Source organism: Rhinoraja longicauda, chromosome 17 (genome assembly GCF_053455715.1).
Source record: "Rhinoraja longicauda isolate Sanriku21f chromosome 17, sRhiLon1.1, whole genome shotgun sequence".
Lineage (NCBI taxonomy): Eukaryota > Metazoa > Chordata > Chondrichthyes > Rajiformes > Arhynchobatidae > Rhinoraja > Rhinoraja longicauda.
In genome coordinates, this window is record NC_135969.1 from 14,409,083 (window position 1) to 14,434,627 (window position 25,545).

Below are 25,545 nucleotides of genomic sequence, written 5' to 3' on the forward strand. Positions count from 1 at the left end.
GGCTCTGGTAATGTGGCCTTTTAAATCACATCCGTCTGAACCGGCATTCTGAGGGCATATGTTTCGCCCCACAGTGTTAACTACATTTATGAGTTCATAAGTTATAGGAGCAGAATTATCATTGAACTATATCAAGGGAGTCCCATCACATTAATATGAATAGTCCTCAATTTATCTTCATCAATGTTGTTTGTGATGAACAAATACATTTCTCATTATTCTCCCCTATATCTTGATTTTAAAAGCACTTTGCCTATTATCGCACATAGGGCCTATTTCATTTTCCTGATTTTATTTGCAAACAATTGCTAGATGTGCTTTCAATTTTTTTGTGCAAGAAATAAGTTTCCTCTTTGGTTGAAACTGAGTTTGGAAACAATTTTCTTCATTGGCAATGGTAAATCTTAACAGTGATATTATTCACTGAAAGGAATCATCTTTTATTATCGCTTCAATTCATGTTTTTTACAGGAAATATTTATACGCACGGGAACCTTTAACCACACAGAGTGGTGAACTCTGCCCAGTCCATCACGGACACAGCCCTCCCCAACATCGACAACATCAATATGAGGCACTTCCACAAGCCTGCAGCATCTATCAAACAAACCCACCATCCAGGCCATGTCCTGCTACTGCTGGACAAGAGGTATAGAGGTCTGAAGTCCCACACCACCAGGTGTAGTAAACAGATAATTTCCTAAAAACATCAGGTTCTTGAACCAAACTGCACAACCGTAATCCTATCTAGGCAACAGAACACTACAAACCACCTCTTGCATAACGATAGGCTTGTTCTCTCTAATTGTGTCTTGTTTTTGGCTGTCTTTTTCTTTTCACTGTCTTATAGAATTTATGACAAATGGATATGTATGTTTTTGGGTCTGACAAGGTTCTAAGAAAGCCAATGATCTGAAGGGTCAATGTGCTGTTTCCGTACTGATACTGTTGAGAGATTGGCTTGCATTTGCACCAGGAACTTCCAGCCATTTCAGGTATAGAAAGGGTTGTGACCTGAACAAATGTTATTTTGCTTTACGTGCTGCAAGTGAGAAAACTACCCTCAAGTCGTCAGGTATTATGTGACTACAATGTTTCATTTGTCGAACAGTGTGCTCCATTAAAGGTGTCAAATCAATGGACTTTACGGGACTATCGTAGGTATGGGATAGATTGCAGAACAGATTAAAGAAAATAATCCCTCCAGCAGTTTGTTCTTCGGTCACGATTTCCAACATCTGCAGTCACTTACTTGTGTGTCTCTTTCTTAAAAAAAACCAACAATGTCTGGGTTCAGAAAGCCAGAAATATGGGCTGTCAATTAGATTTGAAATGATCGGACTGTGAGAAAATTAGGAATAGAGCTGATTAGCTCGTTGGCATCTCAATTCTCTTTCCTAATTTTATTTCGTATCCGTGTTCAACCAGAAGCCCATTTAGGCTCAGAGCTTTTGGAGAAGGGATTTCCCAATTTTCAAACATTGTTTGTGCGAAGAAGCTTTTATATGACACGGGGTCAATGCAGTGATATATTAAACCTACAGTGCAAGAAAATAACTGCAGATGCTGGTACAAATTGAAGGTATTTATTTCACAAAATGCTGGAGTAACTAATGCAGGTCAGGCAGCATCTCAGGAGAGAGGGGATGGGTGACGTTTGGGGTCGAGACCCTCCTTTAGACTGGGCGGTGGAGAACAGAACGCCCCTTGATGTTCCGAGTGAATGGCGTGCGGTTGTGAACTACAAGTCCCAGCTAACCGCTGCTGCAGAGGGAGGGAGGGAGGGAGGGAGGAGAGGCTCTTGGTGGTGTTGACCTCTGATGCAAGGAGGAAGTTTCCCGACGGTGGGGTGGGAGGGAGGAAAGATACGTCACTCTGGACGCATTGCAAAGGAAGGAGCGAGGAGGTGCAATAAACAGCCCGAGTAACCGCAGCAAGGCGAGGAAGGGGCAACATTGTACTGCACTGCACAGCACAGGAGCAGAGCGAATAGCAACAGCAACACTCTCTGCCCTTCGCAGCACAAAGCGAGAGGCCTGAAGATTGAGCAGGTTAGTGTATCGTCTAATTAAATGCTCTCATCAGGAATTAATGGGGACGGAGGAGGTAGGGACTTCCTTTAAAAACATAATTACCGTGTGTGCTTTTTGTTGTTTCCTGTTCTGAAATCGATTCGTCACTCACTGAAGATATAATCCCATCAGCACAAATCACCAAAACAACAAAAAAACGAACCCTAATAATTATCCGCATGCTTTGAATAAAATGTGATTCTGCACGTGTGGTGAGAAGCCAAAGAGGGGAGGAATTGGTGAAGTCAGAGAACCAGGCAGTGATTGTACATCTACCCACCAGCCTGATTGTGCTTCTTGTATGGAGGTGAGAACCAATGTTGGCCATTGTCAGGTTTAGGGGGACAGATTGGATAGAGGGGGGAATAGATAGAGAGCAACGATAACCTTCAAACAAAAGTTATGCGTGGGTGATTCAGCTCTAACCTTACATTTTTCACTCACTGGCTTCCTGCGTGTGAGGGAAATACCCAAATTGAAAATTTGGCTAGACAGCTGAAGTCGAGATAGGTTCTTAATCCAGTAACCCCATGTAGTAATCCATTAGAGGGTAGAATTGAATCCTTACACCAGTGTGTAGGATCTTGAACACATTACTGGTATGGGATTGGTCTGATTTCCCCATCCACTGATCAGGGAAGCATCATGTTCAGCACAGACATTGTGGGTTGAAGGGCCCGATCCTGATGATAGACACATGGTGCTGGAGTAATTTGAGGAAGGACATCCTTGTAATTGAGGCAGTGCAGCGTAGGTTCATGAGATTGATCCCTGGGATGGCGGGACTGTCATATGAGGAAAGACTGAAAAGACTAGGCTTGTATTCATTGGAGTTTAGAAGGATGAGAGGGGATCTTATAGAAACTTATAAAAGGACTGGACATGCTAGATGCAGGAAAAATGTTCCCAATGTTGGGGAGTCCAGAACCAGGGGCCACAGTCTTAGAATAAACGGGAGGCCATTTAAAACTGAGGTGAGAAAAAACTTTTTCACCCAGAGAGTTGTAAATTTGTGGAATTCTCTGCCACAGAGGGCAGTGGAAGCCAAATCACTGGATGGATTTAAGAGAGTTAGATAGAGCTCTAGGGGCTAGTGGAATCAAGGTATATGGGGAGAAGGCAGGCACGGGGTATTGATTGGGGATGATCAGCCATGATCACAATGAATGGCGGTGCTGGCTCAAAGGGCTGAATGGCCTCCTCCTGCACCTATTTTCTGTTTCTATGTAACTCAGCGAGATGGGCAACATCTCTGGATAGAAGTAATGGGTGATGTTTCAGGCTGAGACCCTTCAGGCCTGATCCTGATGGGCTGTCCTGTTGTTCTATGCTCTTTGGCTTGGCACCATTTCTCCTTTTCATTGGACCTCCCCTCCCACCTCTTGCCTACAGTTATGAAAATCTTTTTGAAAGTTACAATTGGTTCTGCCCTTTTTCTGGCAGTGTATTCTAAATCACACCAACTTACTATGCTTTTAAAGTAAAATTCCCCTTCCTCCCCATTCCACTTTTATCTGCCAATGAATGTAAATGTGTGACTTCTATTGATGGACTTGGGTGCCTATGGAAACGGGTTTTTCCTGTCAAAATGATAAACTTTACATTGGTGTATTTTATTTTTTTAAAGTAATGTGTGCTCAAAATAACAAGTTGGTTATATGCTAATTTAAGCAGGTGTTGATCTTTATATAATCCATGTACACTACTCCTTTCATGCTCTCAATTCCTGCTACCACCAAGGTTTTTGTCTGTATGAGGTGGTATTTTTAATGACATGGGAAGAGCATGGCAAGCAGGGCATTAAATTGAGAGTATTAATACGCTTCCATTGATAGCAACACAAGAAAGTGTGCAAGAGTGTCGGAGTGTTAAGTAAAACACACAGTGCAGGAGTAACTCAATGGATCAATAGCACATGTGGACGGAATGGATAGGCGACATTTTGGGTTGGGACCCTTTTACATTATTCTCCAAATCTGAAGAAGGGTGTCGACCTGAAATGCAGCCTCTCCATTCCTTTCTCAGATTCTGTCTGATCTGCTGAGTTCCACCAGCATTTTGTGTACTAGTATATTTTGAGTCCTGTCTTGCATGTTGTTTTGGTAGACTTCAGGCACTATGATTCTGTGGCCCTGCAGGGTAGAGATTGCCTTTTACTTTTTATAGACGTGGTTATGGGACCTCCTATACATTGCTGTCTTTGCAACTAACTTGGGAAAGAAGAGTGAAGTTGGAATAAATAGATTTTATTTGATTTATTCAAAATTAATTCATTACGTGAGGTACAGTGAAAAGCTTTTTGTTGCATGCTATCCAATCAGCATAAAGATTATACATGATTTCATTGCACAGATACAGGATAAAGGGAATAACGTATAGTGCAAAATAAAGTCCAGGGTAGCATCAGTGGAGAGAACCAGTTAATGTTTTGAACCAATTAAATTTTTGTCAGAATGCTGTATAATCACCATAGTTAGCTGGAAATAGACACAAAAAGCTGGAGCAACTCAGCAGGTCAGACAGCATCTCTGGAGAAAGGGAATAGGTGACGTTTCGGGTCAAGACCCTTCTTCAGACTAAGAGTCAGGGCTAACTCTCTGAAGAAAGGTATTGACCCGAAACGTCTGCTATTCCTTTTCTCCAGAGATGCTGTCTGACCTGCTGAGTTGCTCCAGCTTTTTGTATCTATCTTCAGTTTAAACCAGCATCTGCAGTTCCTTCATATATAGTTAGCTGGAAAGGCAAGAGATTGGTCGCAATAATAAAGGTGCTAGAAATAAAGTGACCTGTGGTGGAATTTCGCCAAAATGTAATATTGGGGATTTATATTACGTTATATAATAATGTAATTATTATATTAGATATTATATTATATATATATATGAGCAATACAGATCCACTACCGATTTTTCGGCAACTGATGAACCGGCACCACCTTTAATCCGGACAAATTTACGAGAGCATTACATGTGGCACACGTTCTTTCAGAACGTGTGCTTCCACCCTGAAGGAGTTAATTGTTTACTTTTTTGTTCATTGTTAATTCTTTATTTAGGTTTCTAGCAGTCCATGGTGCTTTCAAGACACGGGAGGGGGATAATTCGTGGGGAATTCTCTGCCTCAGAAGGCAGTGGAGGCCAATTCTCTGAATGCATTCAAGTGAGAGCTGGCTAGAGCTCTTAAGGATAGCGGAGTCAGGGGTATGGGGAGAAGGCAGGAACGGGGTACTGATTGAGAATGATCAGCCATGATCACATTGAATGATGGTGCTGGCTCAAAGGGCCGAATGGCCTCCTCCTGCACCTATTGTCTATTGTCAGAGGTGTATTGTTGAATTATTATTACATGACTTCTCTTGGTCCGTCTAAATGGATAATCCGGCAAGGCTCTGGAACCAAGGGTGTCGGAAAATCAATGTTGTACCTGTCATTTCCTTACGCAAATGCCAAGCTGAGGTGATGTATACCTTTCAAATGAGAAGACATAGCCTCATGGAGTGGGATGATTAGCTCTGAGATGAAGTGGAAATTTATTTAGTCAATGGATTTTGAATGTTTGGCTTTTAGTCCTTTAGTCAGAATGTTAGAGCTGAGAAACAGGCCCTTTGGCTCACTATATCTGTGTCGATCGTCCTACACCAATCTACATTAATCTCACCCCCACCCACCTCCACCCAAACACTTATTCCCATCCACCCCACAGCAGCAATTAACCTGCCAACCAGCATTTTGTGGTGTGGGAGAAAACCTGAGCGCTGAAGAAAACCCATTCAGTCACAGGGAAAAGATGCCAACTCCACGCAGCCGGTCCCCAAGATCAGTGTTAAATCCAGCTGTCTGAAGTAGCAACACTAATCATTGCCCATCTGTGCTGTGGGCTATCGTGATCAGTCATGGAGGGCTTTCAAGGCCAAACCTTTGGACTTGAAGGGATATAAATCAGGTGGAAAAAAAAAAATTGGTGTACTGGGAAATTTATGACACTTGTTCTATTGTGTCCGAGTCAGCAGAAAAAGAGCTTTGTGTTGTAATCCAACCTTTCTGCACTTGATCCATAATCCTGCAAGTCACGGCTCTTTGTGTTTGTATTCAGCCGCTTTTAAAATGTTGTGAACATTTCTGTTTCTCCCACCTTTCCAGGCAGTGTTCTAGACCCCAACCATCCTCATCTAACCCTCTTCGTCACAACGTCAAAACTATGGAAATAAAATAAAATACGGCAGATTCTAGAAATCTAAAATAAAAACAGAAAATGCTTGAAGTACTCAGCAGCTTGGGCTGCATCTGTGGGAAGGGAAGCAGAGTGAACATTTCACCCATTTAGTTTCAGTTTAGAGATACAGTGGGGAAACAGGCTCATCGGCCCACTTGAATCTGTGCGATCAGCGACCCTCCCCCTCCCAAACACTAACACTATCCTACACACTAGGGACTATTTACAATTTTACTGGCCAATTAACCGACAAGCCATTGCGTCTTTGGGGTGTGAGAGGAAACTGCCGTTTCCGGGAAAACCCACGCGGGTCACAGGGAGAACGTACAAACTCCATACAGAGAGCATTCTTCAGAACCGGGAAGGAGACAAAAGTAGCTTGTTAAACACCAGGGAGGGTGGGGATAGAATAGGGTGTCTTATAGAGTAAAGCTGGGTGACCAGAGGGATAAGCTGCAAAACAGTATTATCTGGTCAGTGAGTGAATTGGAGCAGTTAGAGAGTGAGAACAAAGATAAAAGAACATAGATAAATGACTGGAAACTCATGAAACCGCAGATACTGGAACCCTGAGCAAAAAAGATAAGACTTGTGGAGTTCCAAACTGCAGAGCAGGAAGCTATGCAGAGCAGGTTAGGCTGAGCACGGCATCTACTCCCAGAGGGGGAAGAAAGCTGAGCCAATATCATAGATGGTCATCCAACACAGACAATTAAATTAACTTTCTATGCTGTTAACGTTTCTGTGCTGCACAACTCTGTGACCCACCACAATGTGGCATTGGTCCCTATTGATTAATGTCTCAATGGACAGAGTATAAGTGATCTTGCTGTACCTAACCTCATCAACATTTACTTATCAATCACGATAAAACTCATTGTAATAATTGATTCATTTCTCTTTTAGTAATCCAAAAAATCCCTTATCGCATCCAAAGGTCAAAAGTTTGCACCCTTTACTTCCTTGTAACACTTCTTTGTAACAGAGGTCTTCTCAACAGTTAGTGACATTGACTGTTTTTCACCTGTGAGTAATATCAAAGACTAGACCAAGAGGACCCATTGGGCCCAAACCTCTCCTGCATTGGTGCAGCACTCTCCCCCTCCCCCCTCCCCCCCCCCCCCCCCCACTCCATCCCCCTCAACCCCCCTTATCCTCCCTCCCTCCTTCCGAGATAGATTTAAACTTTAAAATGTGAATAACTTTTAAAATTTAACACCGATTTCAATGAAACTTCTTCCATTAGCACCAAAGGGACGACAGTGAGTAAGGTGGGCCTAAAATTATCGTGTACTGTTTTGGTTGTAGTTCAGGAACAAACAAACAAACAAACAAACAAGAGTTTTAGTATATAGATATCTCCTCAGTTACAGCTGAGGGTGTTCTCGCAAGCAAACATTTCTTGGATGCCAATATCTTTAAATGATTGGGCCAAAAGCAACTTTCTGGTACCGTCACAACACTGTGGAAAACGTCCATGGGACAAGACCAGGATTACATTGACTGCATCGTGTAGATAGTAGAAAAGTAGCATTGCCATCACTCATCCATCTGCTTTCTGTAAATCGCAATTTATAACCCTGTGGATGGAAATGACTTCAGCTGGCTTTAACATCTATTAATTGAAATGAATAGATGCTAAATGAAATGTGTATGTGTCATACGAGTCGTACAGCAGGGAAACAGGCCCATCGGCCCAACTCATTCATGCCGACCAAGCCCATCTAAGCTAGTCCCACTGACCTGTGTTTGGCCCAGATGCATGTTAACCTTTGCTATTCATGTACCTGTCCAAATGTCTTTTAAAGGTTGTTGTTATAAAATTAACACACCTTCTTGTCTTTTGTATCTATGTCTTTTGTTTAATCATCTTTTCTATTTTTAACACAGATTCCATTTCAAGTGAACTTGTTTCATCCTTTGTCCATCTGAGTGAATGTTGCCTGCAAATAAATCCCGCTTTCTGTCCAGAATTACAAATGCAGGAACATATCCTCCATCAATAGATAATAATAACACTGCCCATGTTGAAGTATCTACAGAATTTTGTCGCTATTGTTTTGTTATTAGCTTTTCAATTTGAAAAGAGGCCCTTCTGCATTTGTACAGGGCCTTAGTGAGACCACACCTGCAGTACTGTGTGCAGTTTTGGTCTCCAATTTTGAGGAAGGACATTCTTGCTATTGAGGGAGTGCAGCATAGGTTCACTGGGTTAATTCCCAGAATGGCAGGACTGTCGTATGTTGAAAGACTAGAAGGATGAAAGGGGATCTTATTGAAACATATAAGATTATTAAGAGATTGGGCACGCTAGAAGCAGGAAACATGTTCCCAATGTTGGGGGAGTCCAGAACCAGGGGCTACAGTTTAAGAATAAGGGGTAGGCCATTTAGAACGGAGATGAGGAAAAACTTTTTCGCTCAGAGAGTTGTAAATCTGTGGAATTCTCTGCCTCAGAAGGCAGTGGAGGCCAATTCTCTGGATGCTTTCAAGAGAAAGTTAGATAGAGCTCTAACTAATGATAGCGGAGTCAGGGGGTTTGGGGAGAAGGCAGGAACGGGGTACTGATTGAGAATGATCAGCCATGATCACATTGAATGGCGGTGCTGGCTCGAAGGGCCGAATGGCCTACTCCCACATCTATTGTCTATTAAAATTATTTATTAAAAGTGCACACAAAATACACATAAATAGAAGTTATGCCATGGGAACAGTGAGATGTGATAACAGCTTGTCAGAAGCAAGCTCTGCCTTTCCTGAGTGGCTCTGCATTGTTCAGGGAGTGATCTGGGATTTATCTGCAGAGTTTAGTTTAGAGGTGCAGCGCAGAAACATGCCCATCGGCCCACCAAGTCTGTGCCGACCATCGATCCCTGTTCACTAACACTACCCTACATCAGGATTGAACCCGGGTCTCCAGCGCTGTAAGGCAGCAAATCTACCGCTGGGCCACCATGCCGCGTCTCAAAGTCAACATTCTCAAAAGCACCAGTTAGTGTTGTATTTTGTTAATCAACCTAGGAACTTATCACCTCCAATCTCTGGCTGGTGTTAAGATCCTGATCTTAGATGTAACACACCTTGAATGTTCTTGCATTCTGGAGCAGGAAGGGACAAATCAATTAGTGTCCCTGGTGGAGGCCACAATCCAGGGAGAGTTGGAACCTGAGATTGCGTTCTCCGGATTGCTTGTCTTCTTCATTATATGGGCAACTTATTCAACTACATTGCAATACCAAAGATAGACACAAAATGCTGGAGTAAATCAGTGGGAGGAGGCAGCATCTCTGGAGAGAAGGAATGGGTGATGCTTTGGATCGAGAGCATTCAGTCTCTGAAGAAGGGTTTCGATCTGAAACGTCACCCATTCCTTCTCTCCAGAGATGCTGCCTGTCCCGCTGAGTTACTCCAGCATTTTGTGTCTGTCTTCAATGTAAACCAGCATCTGCAGTTCCTTTCTGCACATCACAATAACACACTACAGATATCTCGTGTTTATATAATCCAGATCAAAAAAATTATTTAAAATGCAATAGGAACCAGTTTAATAGTTTCACTTTGTGGTAATATTATGGCACTAATTGTCCTTCTCAAGCAAGATGTAACTAGAGTCAATTATTCACTAACCAAAATTTAAGCAGATGTATTTTCCTAAGTGAATGTGAGGTACATTAATGTTTTACAAAGGAAGTATGGTGGCTACCGAATATTCTTAATTTCTCCCACAAATGAGCATCTTCAAATCAAAACTCTAACTTATTTGAGGTTCTCCAATTAACATAGCTGATGGGATAACCTCTTGGAATTGTGGAAAATTTACAAGACAGATGGAGACCAATCGGCCAATTGTTTTTGTGCTCATTATTTATTTTGGTTTATTGAATTTTGTGTATTTTTATCTGTGTGTGTTACATTTACAAGCCTGTTTCGCTGCAGCTAGTAAGAATGTTATTGTTTTGTTGGCAGTTTGTATGACTATTAAACTATGAAATAATTTACAGCGCTATTAGTGTAGATATACAGCATGGAAACAGGCCCTTCGGCCCACTGAGTCCATGCCGACCATTGATCACCCGCACATTATTTCCATGTCATCCCACTTTCGCATCCTACACACCAGGGACATTTTACAGAAGCCAATGAACCTACAAACCTTCACATCTTTGGAATGTGGGAGCGCCCGGAAATAACCCATGCGGTCATAGGGAGAATGTACAAACTCTGCACAGACAGCACCCATAGTCAGGATTGAACCCGGGTCTCTGACGGTGTGAGTCAGCAGCTCTACCGCTGTCATGCCAAATCTGGCCATCCTAATTTAACATCGCAGAACTGGGTCATAACTTGCTCTGTTTTCTCAAGTTCCAGTTGATACAAGCCTAGAATGGTCCAACCTTTTCTCGTAAACAAACGGTCCATTCCCGTTTTAGTTGTGTAACACTTCTTTCACCGGAGCACCTATGTGAGAAAACTATGAGGTTGCCGGGGGAAACGTCCAAAACTCCACATGGACAGCATCCTAGGCCAGAATTGAACTGGGGTCTCTGAAGCTGTGAGGCAGCAGCACCACTAGCTGTGCCACTGTGCCATCCTGATTCAATTTCCCTCTTAATAACTACCATTCTGTTATACCATTCATTTTCTTACAGCTTAAATCTTTTGTTCTCACGAACAAAAACATGTCAAGAAAGATTCTTTATCGTACCCCCTACATTTAAGTTTAAATCATCATTATTTTTATCACAAAAAACAATGGTGTGATTACTGAGCCCTATGGAACTCTACGGTTAGCTGCCTATTTGTCATAAATTGCCCATCAACAATGATCCGTTACTTCAGCTAAGGAGCCAGTTTTGGATCTACTCTCCTTGGATCCCATGGGATTTAACTTCATTGATCAGTCTGTCATACCTAATTTTGTCAAAAAAAAGCCTTGTTATAATCCACAGAGGGCATCAAGCACATACTCCTCATCAATTCTTGTTACTGTAGGAGTTAATTAAATGTTTGTCTATTAACATAACTAATGTAATACCCAATCTCAATGAAAACTAATGTAAAGCCAGACATTAGTTATTGGGGCCTTGTATCTCAATACCCCAAGGCATTTAAATGGAAATGAGGAGAAATTTCTTTAGCCAGAGGGTGGCAAATTTATTCCCACAGGCGGCTGTGAAGGGCAAGTCATTGGGTATTTTTAAAGCAGAGATTGTTCGAATCTTGATTAGTGAGGGTGTCACAGTTTACGGGCAAAAGACAGGAGAATGGGATTGAAAGGGAAAGACTGATCGGCCATGATTGAATGGTGGAGCAGACTCGATGGGCCGAATGGCCTAATTCTCCTCCTATGTCTTATGGTATTTAACCTCCAATTAATTACATTGGATTGCATTTGCCAGGCTCAGGAGGAAATGTATCAGAAAATCTACACAGCAAATTTAATCTCTGGTATAATGCTGAGTTATAGTGAAGTTTAAAGTGGTATAAGATGCTCTTCAGTCATTTCCATGGTCCATTGTGCTAATCTTCCAACTCAGGAGGCCTGACTTCTCCATTATTTCGTTTGAATAGATTCTTCCCTTAACACCTAATTGTCTATTTGCATACTTACAGTCATCCAAGGAGTGAGAATATGGAGGCCGATGTTCACAACCGGAAAGTGTCTTGGGAGGTCAATGGCCCCTTGGTCCCAGTTGAGCTGCAACATGGTAACAGATCGGAGAGTCCCACCCCAGGGCTGGTGGAAGGCACGGAGCCAGGTAAGAACAATGGTTCAATGGTACTTTATTTGTTCCATGTGCCAGGGTACAGTGAAATTTGCTTTTATATAAAGTTCACAGTACAAGTATTACTATACATAAGCACTTAGATACATCTTAGATAAGCATCTCAGCTACGGTATAAATATACAGCAGTAGTGCACTGATACAGTATACAGAGTCGCTAGTTTTTGGCGCCATTTTCAGGTCCCATTTGTTGTAAGTGCAGGGTTTTTGACCTGACCACAAAGGCCTCTTATCCTGGCAACGTTGCAGGGTCAGCCTGGCCTAGTGCACCCATGGTGTCCTCTCCCGCTGTTGGCCACGTGCTATTCACACGTTCAGCCTCTTGGAGCGAAGTCCGGTCCAGCCGAGCCCCAGGTTGTTGCAGGGCCTCCAGCGGCCCACTCCACGTTGAGGCCGTGCACTCCCTCCCACAGACGGTCTGTTTACTGGCCCTCCGTCCGATTCCTTCAACTCTGGGTGGGCCGGTGGGCCTCCTGGGCTGGTCCCGTCCTCCTTAGCTGGAGTTAGGAAAAGGTGTGAAACGGAGAATTTACAAGTGGGTAGAGTTAAAAATCTGTTTTTCAACTATGGAAACTGTCTAGCAACTGAAAACTCTCCACATGTTGTGGTGCAATAATCCCTGATTCTTAAGGCTATGTTGATTTATGCCATGCTGTGCTGCCACCTCATCAAAGGCCAATGAAACAATCTGTGGTTGAGTTGTGAATCCGGGTGAACCATTCTTACCTCCAGCTGCTGGTATGTCATGGACTTTTATGCTTTGATGCAGGTTTTAAAATGGCCAAAGGCCAAAACACCTTAAACTTTACCTCTTTCCCTTTATAGCTGTACCCTATAGTCTTTGACAATTCCACCGTGAGGAAATAGGTTCTGACTTACGACCCTGTTTAGTTTAGTTGAGAGATACAGCGATCCCCGTACACTAGCACTATCCCACACACTAAGGCCAATTTACGATCATTACCAAAACTTACAAACCTGTAAGTCTTTGGAGTGTGGAAGGAAACCAGAGGACCTGGGGAAAACCCACACGGACACAGGGAGAACGTACCAACTCTGTACAGACAGCACCTGTACTTGGGACGGAGAACGGGTCTCTGGTGCTGTAAGACAACCACTCTACAGCTGCGCCACCTTGCCGCCTCATTAATGCCTCTCATAATTTTATATATTTCAGGACTCCCCTCAACCTCCGATGCTCCAGAGAAACCAATCCAAGTTTGGAGGACAAACAATCCAAGTTTGTCCAACCTCTCTTTATAGCTGTAAGGGGAGGGTCTCGACCCGAAACGTCACCCATTCCTTCTCTCCCGAGATGCTGCCTGACCTGCTGAGTTACTCCAGCATTTTGTGAATAAATCGATTTGTACCAGCATCTGCAGTTATTTTCTTATACTCTCTTTATAGCTAACTCCTTCCAATCTGAGCAGCAATCTGGAAAACCCCTTCTGCGCCTTCACCAAGCCTCCACATCCTTCCTGTAGTGGGGCGATCAGAACTGCACACAATACTCCAAATGTGACCTAACAAAAGTCCTCTAAATTTGCAACAGACTTCCTGACTTTTATACTCAATGGCCTGACCTAGGCTTAAGTTAATTTTTCCACAATCCCTTGCAAAGCACCTTACAACCTCCCCATCAACACGTTTTCTCTTCATTTAAAAAAAATACAGGTGCATCAAATTGTGATGGATGAGGCTCCTGTGAAATGCCCTGGGCACTAACGGCACTATGTAAATGCAGGATGTTGTTGTTAATGTGAAGTCCCCTTTAACAGGAGCTTTTCTCCAGCCATGGAACTTACTCCAAAACATTCAGTAGCAGTCAAATCCACAGTTGCATTGCAAATTATTAACTTAATCCTACATACACTTAGATTTTTGATGCATATGCATTGCTGCATTATTTTATGCATTGTTTCCTGGGCCCTGCTTTTAGGATCTAAACAAGACGTGTAGAATCATGCGAGTGTCTGGTGGGCCGAAGGGCCTTTATCTCTGGTCTAAAGTCTAGAGACTTATCAATGCATTATTATGAAACAATTTCTTGTTCCATGTGTCTATTTTTCTATACAAATCATATAAACCATGATAAGATCACTATCATTCCTGGGGAGGTTATTCTATAGTTAACAAACCTTTGAACCGTCTCATGCGGTCATTATTCATGCTGTCACGTGTCATCGGTGATAGGAGAATGGTTCATTTTCATATACTTATCTAGGTGCAGGACAGGAGAGTGCAATGTTTGTCCACACAAGGTCCTACGAAGACCTAACGGCGGACGGTGAGGTGAAGGGGTGCCTGGACAGCACCGACCAGGGAGGCGCTGAGCAATCCCAAATCGAAGAGATCAGCAAAGATTTCAACGAGCTGAGCACGCAGCTGACGGGCGTGGCGATGGACGTCAACAAGGAGATGAGCGAGAATGATGCAGAGGGCGAGGTTTCGTCTGGGCCACCGCGCAGAGAGCCGGTGCTGAGTGACAAAGAGGAGGACATAACGAGCGACTCGTGGAAGCAGCACCGCAAACACATCTTCGTCTTCAGCGACGCTGGAAAGCCAATCTATACCCGTTATGGGACAGAGGAAGCTCTTTCTTCCTTGACAGGAGTGATGATGGCTCTTGTGGCTTTCATTGAGGCAAGCAAAGACATGATCAAGTCCATCCATGCAGGTGAGTTTGGTTTCATTCATCTTTATGTTAGTTTTGCCTTGTCCAGGTGAAGTCATATCCCACCCATAGCAACGGGGATGACTGGGAATTTGGTTTTGATATGTATTCATTCGTGAGGTGCGGCTGTTTAATTTTTGTAGGTTAATTGGCTTATCTAGATTGCCTCTAATGTGCAGGATGCAAAAATGGGATAACATGGGATTTGTGTACGGGTGATCGATGGTCAGCGTGGATTCGGTGGGCTGAAGGGCCTGTTTCCACGCTGTATCTCTAAACTAAAACTAAAAAAAACGGACTTGCCAATGAAATGATTGTTGTAGAGAATGTTCTCTAATCTTTGAGTCATATAACTGTCGAAACAAAAAACTGCAGATGCTGGTTTACACAAATGACACAAAGTGCTGGAGTAACTCAGGTAGCATGTCTAGAGAACATGGAAAGGTAATGTTTCGAGTCAGGATCATTCTTCCGACAGATTATAGTTGGGGTGGAGGAGAAAGCTGAAAGAGGTAAGGGCTGGGCAAAATGATAGGTGGATACAGTTGAGGGGGAGCAGTTTGACTGCAGGAGGATGGTTGGACAAAGATCAGAGACAAAAAGCCAAACGGTATGAGATGAGGAGAAAAGAGGCATGTAATGTGAAGCCACAGGAAGAAATACAGGTGGAAGGGGATGGGGGGGATGAAGGGGAATGTGTACACAGAAGAGAGGGGTGAAATAAAGGGGGGGGCTGGTGGTTGTAAGTTAGTTGCCTAAAATAGGAGAATTCAATGTTCATACCGTTGGGTTGAAAATAATAGGATTGTTATTGTGTAGGAGGCCAGTCAGCCCATTGAGATTATGCCAACTCCTGGTAGAGCAATCCCAACCCCCAGTTTTTTCCCCCGCAGCGCTCAAATTCTCTCTTGTGCCGCCCTTTCAAAAAGCAGTTGTTGCTTCTTTTTGCATTGCCCTCACAGGCAATGAAATCAGACCGTAACCACTCTCCGAGTAAAAACAGTTTCTCCTCGTATCTCCAGTTGTCCTCTCTGTGTTCCCAGTCCTTGAGCCATCTGTTAATGGGAGCACCTCAGCCAAGGTGCTATCAGCTCCCGGATCCTTGGAGTTTTTCTACTGCCACGTCTCAAAGACGTGCAGGATTGGTAGTTTAGTTTATTGTCACGTGTACCGAGGTACCGCAAAAAGCTTTTCTTGTGTGCTAACCAGTCAGCGGAAAGACTGTACATGATTACAATCGAGCCATCCACAGGTACAGATTCCTGATGAAGGGAATAACATTTAGTGCAAGATAAAGTCCAGTAAAATTTGATTAAAGATAGTTCGAGGGTCTCCAATGAGGTAGATAGTAGCTCAGGAACTATTGTTGATAGAATGTTTCAGTTGCCTGATAACAGCTGGGAAGAAACTGTTCCTGATTCTGGAGGTGTGCGTTTTCACACTTCTACACCTCTTGCCCCGATGGGAGAGGGGAGAAGAGGGAGTGACCGGGGTTGAGACTGGTCCTTGATTATGCTGGTGGCCTTGCCGAAGCAGCGTGAGGTGTAGATGTCAGGGAGTCAATGGAAGGGAGGTTGGTTTGTGTGAAGGTGACTATGGAAATCTGGGATTGTTCTTGTGAATCTAGAGAGAATAAAAAAAGAATGGGGTTAAAGTAGGATTGATGTGTTTGAGCGGTTGATGGTGAGCGATGATTCAGTGGGCCGAAAGACTTGTTTCTGTGCTGTATCTCTCCAGGACTCGATGACTAAGTGTTTTAGTTATGGGCAGCTGGTAAACAGTTGGGATGATGGTGAGCAGTCTTTTTAATCCATCTGACATATTTATACTATGGCCCTGGACTGATAATCCTCCTCTTCCTTTGACTTTCTCAGAAGGTGTTGACTAAGTCTATCTTTCCCTTTAGCAGAGGGCTACAAGGTGGTTTTTATCCGTCGAAGTCCTCTGATCCTGGTGGCAGTCACACACACCCGCCAATCAGAGCAGGAAGTGGCCAAAGAACTTCTGTACGTTTACTACCAAATAGTCAGTCTCCTGACTTTAACACAGCTCAACAGAATCTTTGAGCAGAAGATGAACTACGATCTGCGCCGCTTGCTCTCGGGGTCAGAGAGGATAACGGATAACCTCCTCAATCTGATGGACAAGGATCCCAGCTTCCTTATGTGTGCCGTGCGATGTCTACCATTGAGTTCTTCTGTGAGGGACATGATCAGCAGCAGCCTCCAGCAAGCCAAAGACAAAAGCCTTGTCTTCTCCATTCTGGTTGCCCAGAACCAACTTGTATCGTTGGTGAGGAAAAAGGACCAGTTTCTACATCCCATCGATCTCCATCTTCTGTTCAACCTCATCAGTGCATCTACCTCCTTCCGAGATGGGGAGGTCTGGACACCGATATGTCTACCCAAGTTCAACTCCAATGGTTTCTTTCATGTCCACATCTCCTACCTTGATCAGGCCAACAGCCTGTGCTTGCTCCTCATCTCCACAGACAGGGAGCACTTTTTTCCCATCTCAAACTGCAAAAGTAAATTCCTGGAGCGGCTGAAGAAGAGGAATACTTTCCAGATGCTGCTGGAGGAGCTGCAGACTCCATCTTATAGCATTTCTCAAGTGGGGATACCAGACCTGAGGCACTTCATCTACAAGTCAAGAAGCTCGGGTTTATTCACGAGGTAAGAATGCTCTGAGCTTATGCACTATTCACCCAGTTATTCAAGTTGTAAAAGACTAACTTGGAATTATACAGTGCCTTTTGTGATCTCAAATGCTTTACAGCCATGGAAACAGATTCTCTTGTAATGTATGCATTGTGACCACCAGCTTGATGGTCTAAGGCTTCTAATTTATAGGGCGGCACAGTGGTGCAGCTGGTAGAGCCGCTGCCTCACGGTGAACTTTAGGTTCAAGGCAAGGCTGCTGACTAATTGTGTATTGAGGTGTAAAAGAGAGAATAGCGGACACTTTCACACTGTTGCACACTGGCACAGCTGTGGAGCCGCTGCCTTGCAGTGCCAAAGACCAGAGTTCAATCCTGACTTCTGGTGCTGTCTGTGTGGAGTTTGCACATTCTCCCTGTGTAGCCCTGATTGTAAGATGCGATTGTACGGGATAAATATTGGTTAGACAATGGATAACAAGGCACACAGGATCTTTGGGGGTGTATGTCAGTTCGTGAATTACTCTCAAGTCCCTGTGCAATTCTCTTTTACGGTCACTGACTGAATCTGTCTCAATCACTCCTCCTTGCATTCAATTTTAAATCTCTTTTCCTTGGTCATTGTATCACCATCTGATGAGAAACCTTTCCTCTGTTTACTCCAGTTAAACCAGTAACAATTCTGTGCACCAATCAAACCTCATTTCAACCATACAAAATCAAAATACTGTAAATGCTGCAAATCTAAAATAAAGGCAAAACAGCAATTTATTAATTTTAAACATAATGTCTGGTTCTGCCTCCACTGATCACCACTGATCTGCTGAGTGGTTCCAGCATTAGCTGTTCGGATTTGGTCACGGTGGAATTTTAACCCAGAGCTCTGGCCAGAGATGTGATGTCTACCTATTGAACCATTGTTTATTGTGAAGGAAGGAACTGCAGATGCTGGTTTAAACTGAAGATTGACTCAAAAAGCTGGAGTAACTCAGCGGGACAGGCAGCATCTCTGGAGAGAAGGAATGGATGACATTTCGGGTCGAGACCCTTCTTCTTTCTATCCAGAGATGCTGCCTGTCCCGCTGAGTTACTCCAGCTTTTTGTGTCCATCTGCCATTATTTATTGGTTGGCCCAATGACACAGCTAGTAGAGCTGCTTCCTTCCATCTGCTCCTAACTGAGCAGCCCTACTCAACTTTCCTGCTGTTTCCTCATAGCACTGCAAATTATTCTCAAGTGCCTGTGCATTTTTCTTTTATGGCACTGACTGAGTCTCTCCCCATCACTTCTCCTTGCATTCAATTTTACATCTGTTTTCCCCGGCCTCTGTATCACCCTCTGAGAAGTAATTCCTCTGTTTACTCCAGTTAAACCAGTACAATTGTTTACACTGATCAAACGTAGCCTCAAAATGCTGGAGTAACTCAGCGGGACAGGCAGCATCTCTGGAGAGAAGGAATGGGTGACGTTTCGGGTCGAGACCCCTCTTTAGTCTTGACCCGAAACGTCACCCATTCCTTCTAAACAGAGATGCTGCCTGACCCGCTGAGTTACTCCAGCATTGTGTGTCCACCATCAATTTAAACCAGCATCTGCAGTTCCATCTTACACCCATGCACACTGATCAAACCTCATATGGGCCGTACAAAAGCAAAATACTGTAGGTGCTGGAGATCCAAAATTAAAGCAATTTACCAACTTTAGATCACTGTCTGCCTCCACAGATGCTGCCTGACCCGCTGAGCATTCCCAGTATTGTCCAAACTCCCCTGAACCTTCTTTACCCCAATAAGAACAACCTAATTTTATCCAGTCTAAACTTAAAGCTCAAGGCCATCATTCCTGCAGCTATTTGAATAGATATTTTTGTATGTAATGGGAAGGAACAAAGATTAAATAACCATTCCACACAAATGGATGGGACGCAAAATTGTCCAGTAAAGGGAAGATGCTGAAATTTGTCGGAAAAAAGAATTGGTCTTCAACTTCAGTATGCTGCCTGGATTAGAGGGTTTCAGGAGAGGGGAGAGGTTGGATAGATTTGGATTGTTTTCTCTGGAACGTCACAGGTTGAGAGGAGATTTGATGGAAGTATATAAAATTATAAGAGGCATGGATGGAGTAGACAGTCAGAACCTTTTTTCCCGGGGGGGGAAATGTCCAACACTAGAGGGCATACCCAGAAGGTGAGAGGGGGAACGTTTAATGGAGATGTGTGGGGCAAGTTTTATACACACGAGTGGTGGGGGCCTGGAACGCATTGCCAGGGGTGGTGGTGGAAGCAGATACAATCGTGGCGTTTAAGAGGCTTTTAGATAGGCACATGGAATTGCAGGGAATAGAGGGATAAGGATCATATATCGGCAGATAAGATCAGTTTAATTTGGCACCATGTTCAGCACAAACATGTTCAGCAGTGCTGTTCTATGGTCAGACAGACCAAGAGAAATCTCATTGTTTCCCATCCTGATCTTAATCTAGCTCAATGATTTTATATATTTAGCGATGACATCTGTTTTTTGTTTCCTCTTCCAGTCCTGAAGTAGAGGCTCCTTACACAAGTGAGCAGCAGCAGGAACGTCTCCTGGAGCTGTATCAGTATTTGTACAGCCGCATCCACAACTCTGCAAGGCCTCTGAAGTACATCTATTACGCAGGCGAGCGGGAGAATCTCTTGGCGTGGGTAAGAAATGAAACATCCCTCGGAGAGAAGCAGATGACTTGCCACAGCGCTTCACAAGATACTCATCCCCACTTAAATAAGACCATCCCTCCAGATACCTGTTGGAATCTCCTAATTGTGCTGGACAACAGTAATCCAAATAGTAATTAAATGAAGTGATGGGTCAGGGAGCAACAGAGCAGTCCAACAGGATAACATCAGTCCTCCCTGGTCCTAGAGATTATTGAACTGTCCAAGAAACTGTTCTGTTATTTCCAGACCTCTGGCATTATCAACATTTTTTAAGGTGCTGGATCTAGACCCCTTAAAAACATATTGATAATGCCAAAGATTTGGAAATAACAAATGGAGATTTAACCATCATTCCGCATAAATGGATGACGCACAAGATTGTCGAGTAAAGATATTTTACTGAAATTTGTCCGGCTGTTAATTGAAATAACTTTTCTTAAACTTCAGGCAAAGCAAGAGAAATCCCATTCTTTCCCCACCTGATCTCAAGGATTTTGTATTTAACAATGACACAAGTTTTGTTTCCCGTAAGTAGTGCAACTATTGCCACACCAGACCTTCTGCCAAATAGCTTTAAGCATCTCTTGAGTGGCTACATGAATTTCTGATGAATGCAGTGTTTGACGTTGGATGGATACTGCAATTGTCTATCGCACATCTTGAATCCACGGGAAAGATTTAAGTTACATCTGAAGTTCCGTGCGACGCAGTGACAGGGCGGTAGTGCGGCTGCCTCACAGTGCCAGAGACTTGGGTTCAATCCTGTCCTCGGGTGCTGTTTGTGTGGAGTTTGCATGTTCTCCCTGTGACTGCGTGGGTTTCTTTCGGGTACTCCAGTTTCCTCTCACATCCCAAAGACGTGTGGGTTTGTAGGTTAATTGGCCTCTGTGACTTGTCCCAAGTGTGTAGTGGAATAACCAGTGTAAATGGGTGATCAGTGGTCGTCGTGGATTCAGTGGGCCGAAGTGCCTGTTTCCATGCTGTATCTCTAAACTGAAAGTTTTCTGGCAACTGGTGGAATCTGACATCTCCTATTATCCAGACCAATTTACGAGAGCGCACTTGAAACTCCCCTCTGAAAATGTTGCACCTAAGTCGAGTGAGGCGGCCCGGCAAAATGGATTTTGGGACTTCGGGACTTCCGCAGCGTATCGGCAGTTCTATTTGCCCCCTGCTGCCAGCGCTGTGGAGCTGTGGAAACCGACTTCCGAGGCTGGTATCTCAGCTCCTGGGTGGCCTAAACGGACCGTTCAGGCACCGCTCAACTCCTCTCGGAGGCCATGACCTCTGTCGACCTGGCAAAATGGATAATTCAGAAAGGCTGTGGAACCAAGGGTGCCGGAAAATCGGTGGTGGAAATGTATTGAGAAAAGTTTGTATTCTAACTCCGACCTTGTGTTTTGCTCACTGTACAGGTGACGAATGGATTTGAACTCTACATGTGTTTTACCCCAATGGGAACCAAAGTAGCTGCGGTCAATGCTATCACCAAACTCATGAAATGGATTAGGAAGGAAGAGGACAAGCTTTTCATCCTCAACCCAGTGACATACTGACACTGGCTGACCTTGTGTCTCTCTCACTCCCCACAGTGAAAGACAGACTAACTACTGACATCATGTGTGGCAGGTGATTGAAAGCCTACAGACCGTCACGATCGACTTGATACCAAGGGTGAGAAACGTGCCGGTAACCCTTTGTAAAAACACCATTTCATTTAAAAACCAACCTTAGATTCCCCCTTTCACATGTCGCAAACCTCTGTCTTCTTGTCCAGTGTTGAATTCCGGACGTATGTTTGTATTATAGGAACAATAAATAAACCTATAGGATCCAACGCACTGAGATAAAATGGTCACTGCTGGAAACTGGTGAGGGGTTCCCCGGGATAGTGCACCTCGCCAGCAATGAGAAATCTCATATTGAATCTTAATTCATTTATCCCGAATAGGAGTTTCCATTTTTTTTTAAACAAATTGTATAAACTGTTGTTCAAATGTCACACTGGTCTTACCTTCGGATGGAAGGTCCTGCTTCTTCACCAGAGTGTTGAGTGCAAAGATCCTGACTGTCACTCCTCTTGAGCACTGCCCGCTCTGATCTCAAGGCCCTTGGGAGGTGAGGGGTTCTCCTCAGTGTCGCCAATTTACCCTATGGTCTGCATCACAGTACCACAGTTGATCCGATCTTTTGCTGTTCACAAGGGTTTGCGATCCAAGTTGGCTGCCACGTTACCTGCAAGATACCAGTGTTTGCTTATAGGACATGTATTCCAAAGGCAGACACAAAGTGCAGGAATAACTCAGCAGGTCAGGCAGCATCTCTGGAGAAAAAGGATGGGTGATGTTTCAGGTCGCGGGACCCTTCTTCAGACTCGATCTTCAGCCTGAAGAAGGGTCCTGTCCCGAAACGTCATCCATCCTTTTTCTCCAGATATGCTGACTGACCATTGATTTACTCCTGACGTGTAGGAAAGAACTGCAGATGCTGGTTTAAAATGAAGGTGGACACGAAATACTGGAGTAACTCAGCGGGACAGGTAGCATCTCTGGAGAGAAGGAATGGGTGACGTTTTGGGTCGAGAACCTTCTTCAGACCCATTCCTTCTCTCCAGATGTGCTGCCTGTCCCACTGATTTACTCCAGCACTTTGTGCCAATCTTTTGGTATAAGCCACCATCTGCAGTTGTTTCTATATTCCAAAAGTATTTTGGGGTATCCTTCAATTATCCGACATAGAAAGTATCTATTTTTTATTTGTTGCATAAACTGTCATGCATCTGACATGATTTTGGAATCTGGTTGGTCATAATCTTCGGGGACTCCCGGACAGACTGAGCAGACACATCCTGCTTGAAGAAGAGTTCCCACCTGAAACGTCACCTATTCCTTTCCTGCAGAGATTTTACAGCGAAGGTTCATTTGCAAGATAAATTATGGGTTGTGCTGTATATAGAAGCCTGACTTTTGTCTTTCAGCTGCCTCTGATGGAGGTAGACATTTGGTGGAAATTGTTTTTCGGTAGCAAGTAGATTGCTAATAAGCATTGTAATTTTATCCAGTTCTACAGCTTCCCTGGCAGCTCCTCTATATACCCACCCCTCTCTGTGTGGATATGCCCCACATATCCTTTTTTAATCTTCCCTATCTCACCTTAACTCTACGCCCTCTAATTTTGGACTCCCATTCCCTTAGAAAAATACCATGACCATCCACCCTATCTTTCTCCCTCATTATCTTAGAAATGTCTTATAAGGTCACCTTTGGGGGGGCGCCACGATGATGTAGTGGTAAAGTTGCTGCCTCACAGCGCCAGAGACCCAGGTTTGATCCTGACCACGGATGCTGTCTGTACTGAGTTTGTACGTTCACCTCGTGACCACGCAGGTTTTCCCTGGATCCTCCGGTTTCCTCCCATATTCTAAAGATGTACAGGTTTGTAAGCTAAGTGGCTTCGGTAAAGATTAAGTTGTCCCTAGCATGTAGGATAGTGCTAGCGTACAGGGATCGCTGGTTGGTGCAGACTCGGTGGGCCGAAGAGCCTGTTTCTGCGCTATATCTCTAAACTAAACTAAACCCCTCAGCTCAGCGATCAGAACTGTGCACAATAATTCCCAGTGTGGTCTCACCAGCAACCAGTATAGTTGTTACACGACATCCCAGCACATGTTCTGAGTTCCCTGACAGATGAGGACAAGCTTGCCGAACACCAACATCACCACCCTGTCTACCTGAGTGTGATAAGTTGAAATAAAGTTTGCAACAAACTTCATGCCTCCAACTCTGTTTACCTCACGGTAGAAGCAGGTCTTAAAACATCCATCCTGTCGCACTCTAGGCTGGCTCATTGTATAAGTGATATTTTTTCATGCAGAGTAGCTGTGTGAGAAGCTTACATGGGGTGACAAGGTTGTGCAGCGGTAGAGTTGCTGCCTTACTGCGCCAGAGACCCGGGTTCAATCCTGACTACGGGTGCTGTCTGCACAGAGTTTTTACGTTCACCCCATGACCTGCGTGGGTTTTCTCCGGGTGCTCCGGTTTCCTCCCACATCCGAATGACATACAGGTTTATAGGTTAAATTATAAATTGTCCCCAGTGTGTCGGGGATCGCTGGTCGGCACGGACTCAGTGGGCCGAAGGACCTGTTTCCTCACTGTACCTCTAAACTAAACTGCCTAAAAGTGTTTGTGAAACGGAACCAATCGGTACCTTCAACTGGACTGCGGGAACTGGGCTTGAGGAGTCTCTCAGTTTGAGGAACAGCTGCTCGAGTGGGAGGAAATCGTCAAATGGAAAGACAATATTTAAGGATGAACAAAATGTTCCTTCGGAGGATTTCAATTTTTATTGCATTGATTTTTCAAGCCAATAAGCATTGATGGAAAATGTGAAGCTTCGAAACTATGGCGTTGGATTTGGTTTAACCAGAGATGCTGCCTGAGTTACTCCAGCTTTTTGAGTTACTCCCGCTGAGTTACTCCAGCTTTTTGTGCCTATCTTCGGTTTCAACCAGTACCTGCAGTTTCTTCACATTGTATCAGGGGTTTCCCTGCTCTCTACTGCCACACGATGAGGAAAGTTGGCATTACAGCATCACGGCAGCTTCATTTTTAAACTCAAAAACTAGAGCTGGTGGGGGTGGGGGACGACGATGACGAATTTAACACTGACTGTTAACTGACAACTTATTTTATCTTCAATTATAAACGTCTGTGAAATCGATTGATGTAGAACCGATCCAGGCAGCATGTGTTGTGGTGGTGGGCAATGGGACCAGAACCTAATCTGTTCGTAGGCTATTAAAATACACATTGTTGTTGTTGTACACATTGCCTCCGGATTAATACAAAATAACTGAGTGGCATCTTACTCTGAGGCAGTTTGTCTGCTACTGGAGTCACCTCCCTCAAGTGGCAGGTGAGTTTAAAGAGAATGAAAATACTTAAATGTTGAAAATCACTGAAATTAAACAACATGGAAATAAATTTACAATTTTCCTTGAATTTGCATAATTAATACTTTTCGGCGGAAAAATGTGAAAACACATGTAATTCAAATAAAAGATTATAAGAAATTTTAATTTTACCATATATTCTTTTGCAAATATTTTATAGTTCAACTTCAATCGTGCACAAAATCATGAGAGGAATAGATCGAGTAGACACACACAGTCTCTTGCCCAGAGTAGGGGAATCAAGGACCAGAGGACAACAGTTTAAGGTGAGGGGGGAAAGATTTAATTGGAACCTGAGGGGTAACGTTTTCACGCACAGGGTGGTGGGTGTATGGAATGAGCTTTGCGACTCTAATTGAGTTGCTACGAGTACCGTGTATTCGTTTACAGAAGCATTACCTGCCTGATTAAATTAAGTTCTTTCTCAGGTACCGAGGTAAAGTGAAACGCTTTTTTAATGCATACTATCCAGTCAGCGGGACTATACATGATT

The 25,545-nt window shown here is 43.8% G+C and overlaps 1 protein-coding gene across 5 annotated transcripts; it reads left to right on the forward strand.

The window, feature by feature from the left end:
* Window positions 1-1,866: 1,866 nt before the first annotated feature.
* Window positions 1,867-25,121, forward strand: mon1a (MON1 secretory trafficking family member A). Of its 5 annotated transcripts, none has more exons than XM_078414181.1 (7): window positions 1,867-2,051; window positions 11,898-12,043; window positions 13,248-13,310; window positions 14,295-14,747; window positions 16,651-17,419; window positions 19,939-20,086; window positions 21,514-25,121. In XM_078414181.1, the coding sequence occupies exons 2-7, from the start codon at window positions 11,917-11,919 to the stop codon at window positions 21,652-21,654; spliced, it is 1,701 nt and encodes a 566-aa protein (XP_078270307.1). In that variant the 5' UTR covers window positions 1,867-2,051; window positions 11,898-11,916; the 3' UTR covers window positions 21,655-25,121. The 5 variants fall into 5 exon arrangements, with proteins under 5 accessions (XP_078270307.1, XP_078270309.1, XP_078270310.1 ...); XM_078414183.1 differs by having other exon boundaries at window positions 16,654-17,419; XM_078414184.1 differs by lacking the exon at window positions 13,248-13,310.
* Window positions 25,122-25,545: the final 424 nt, after the last annotated feature.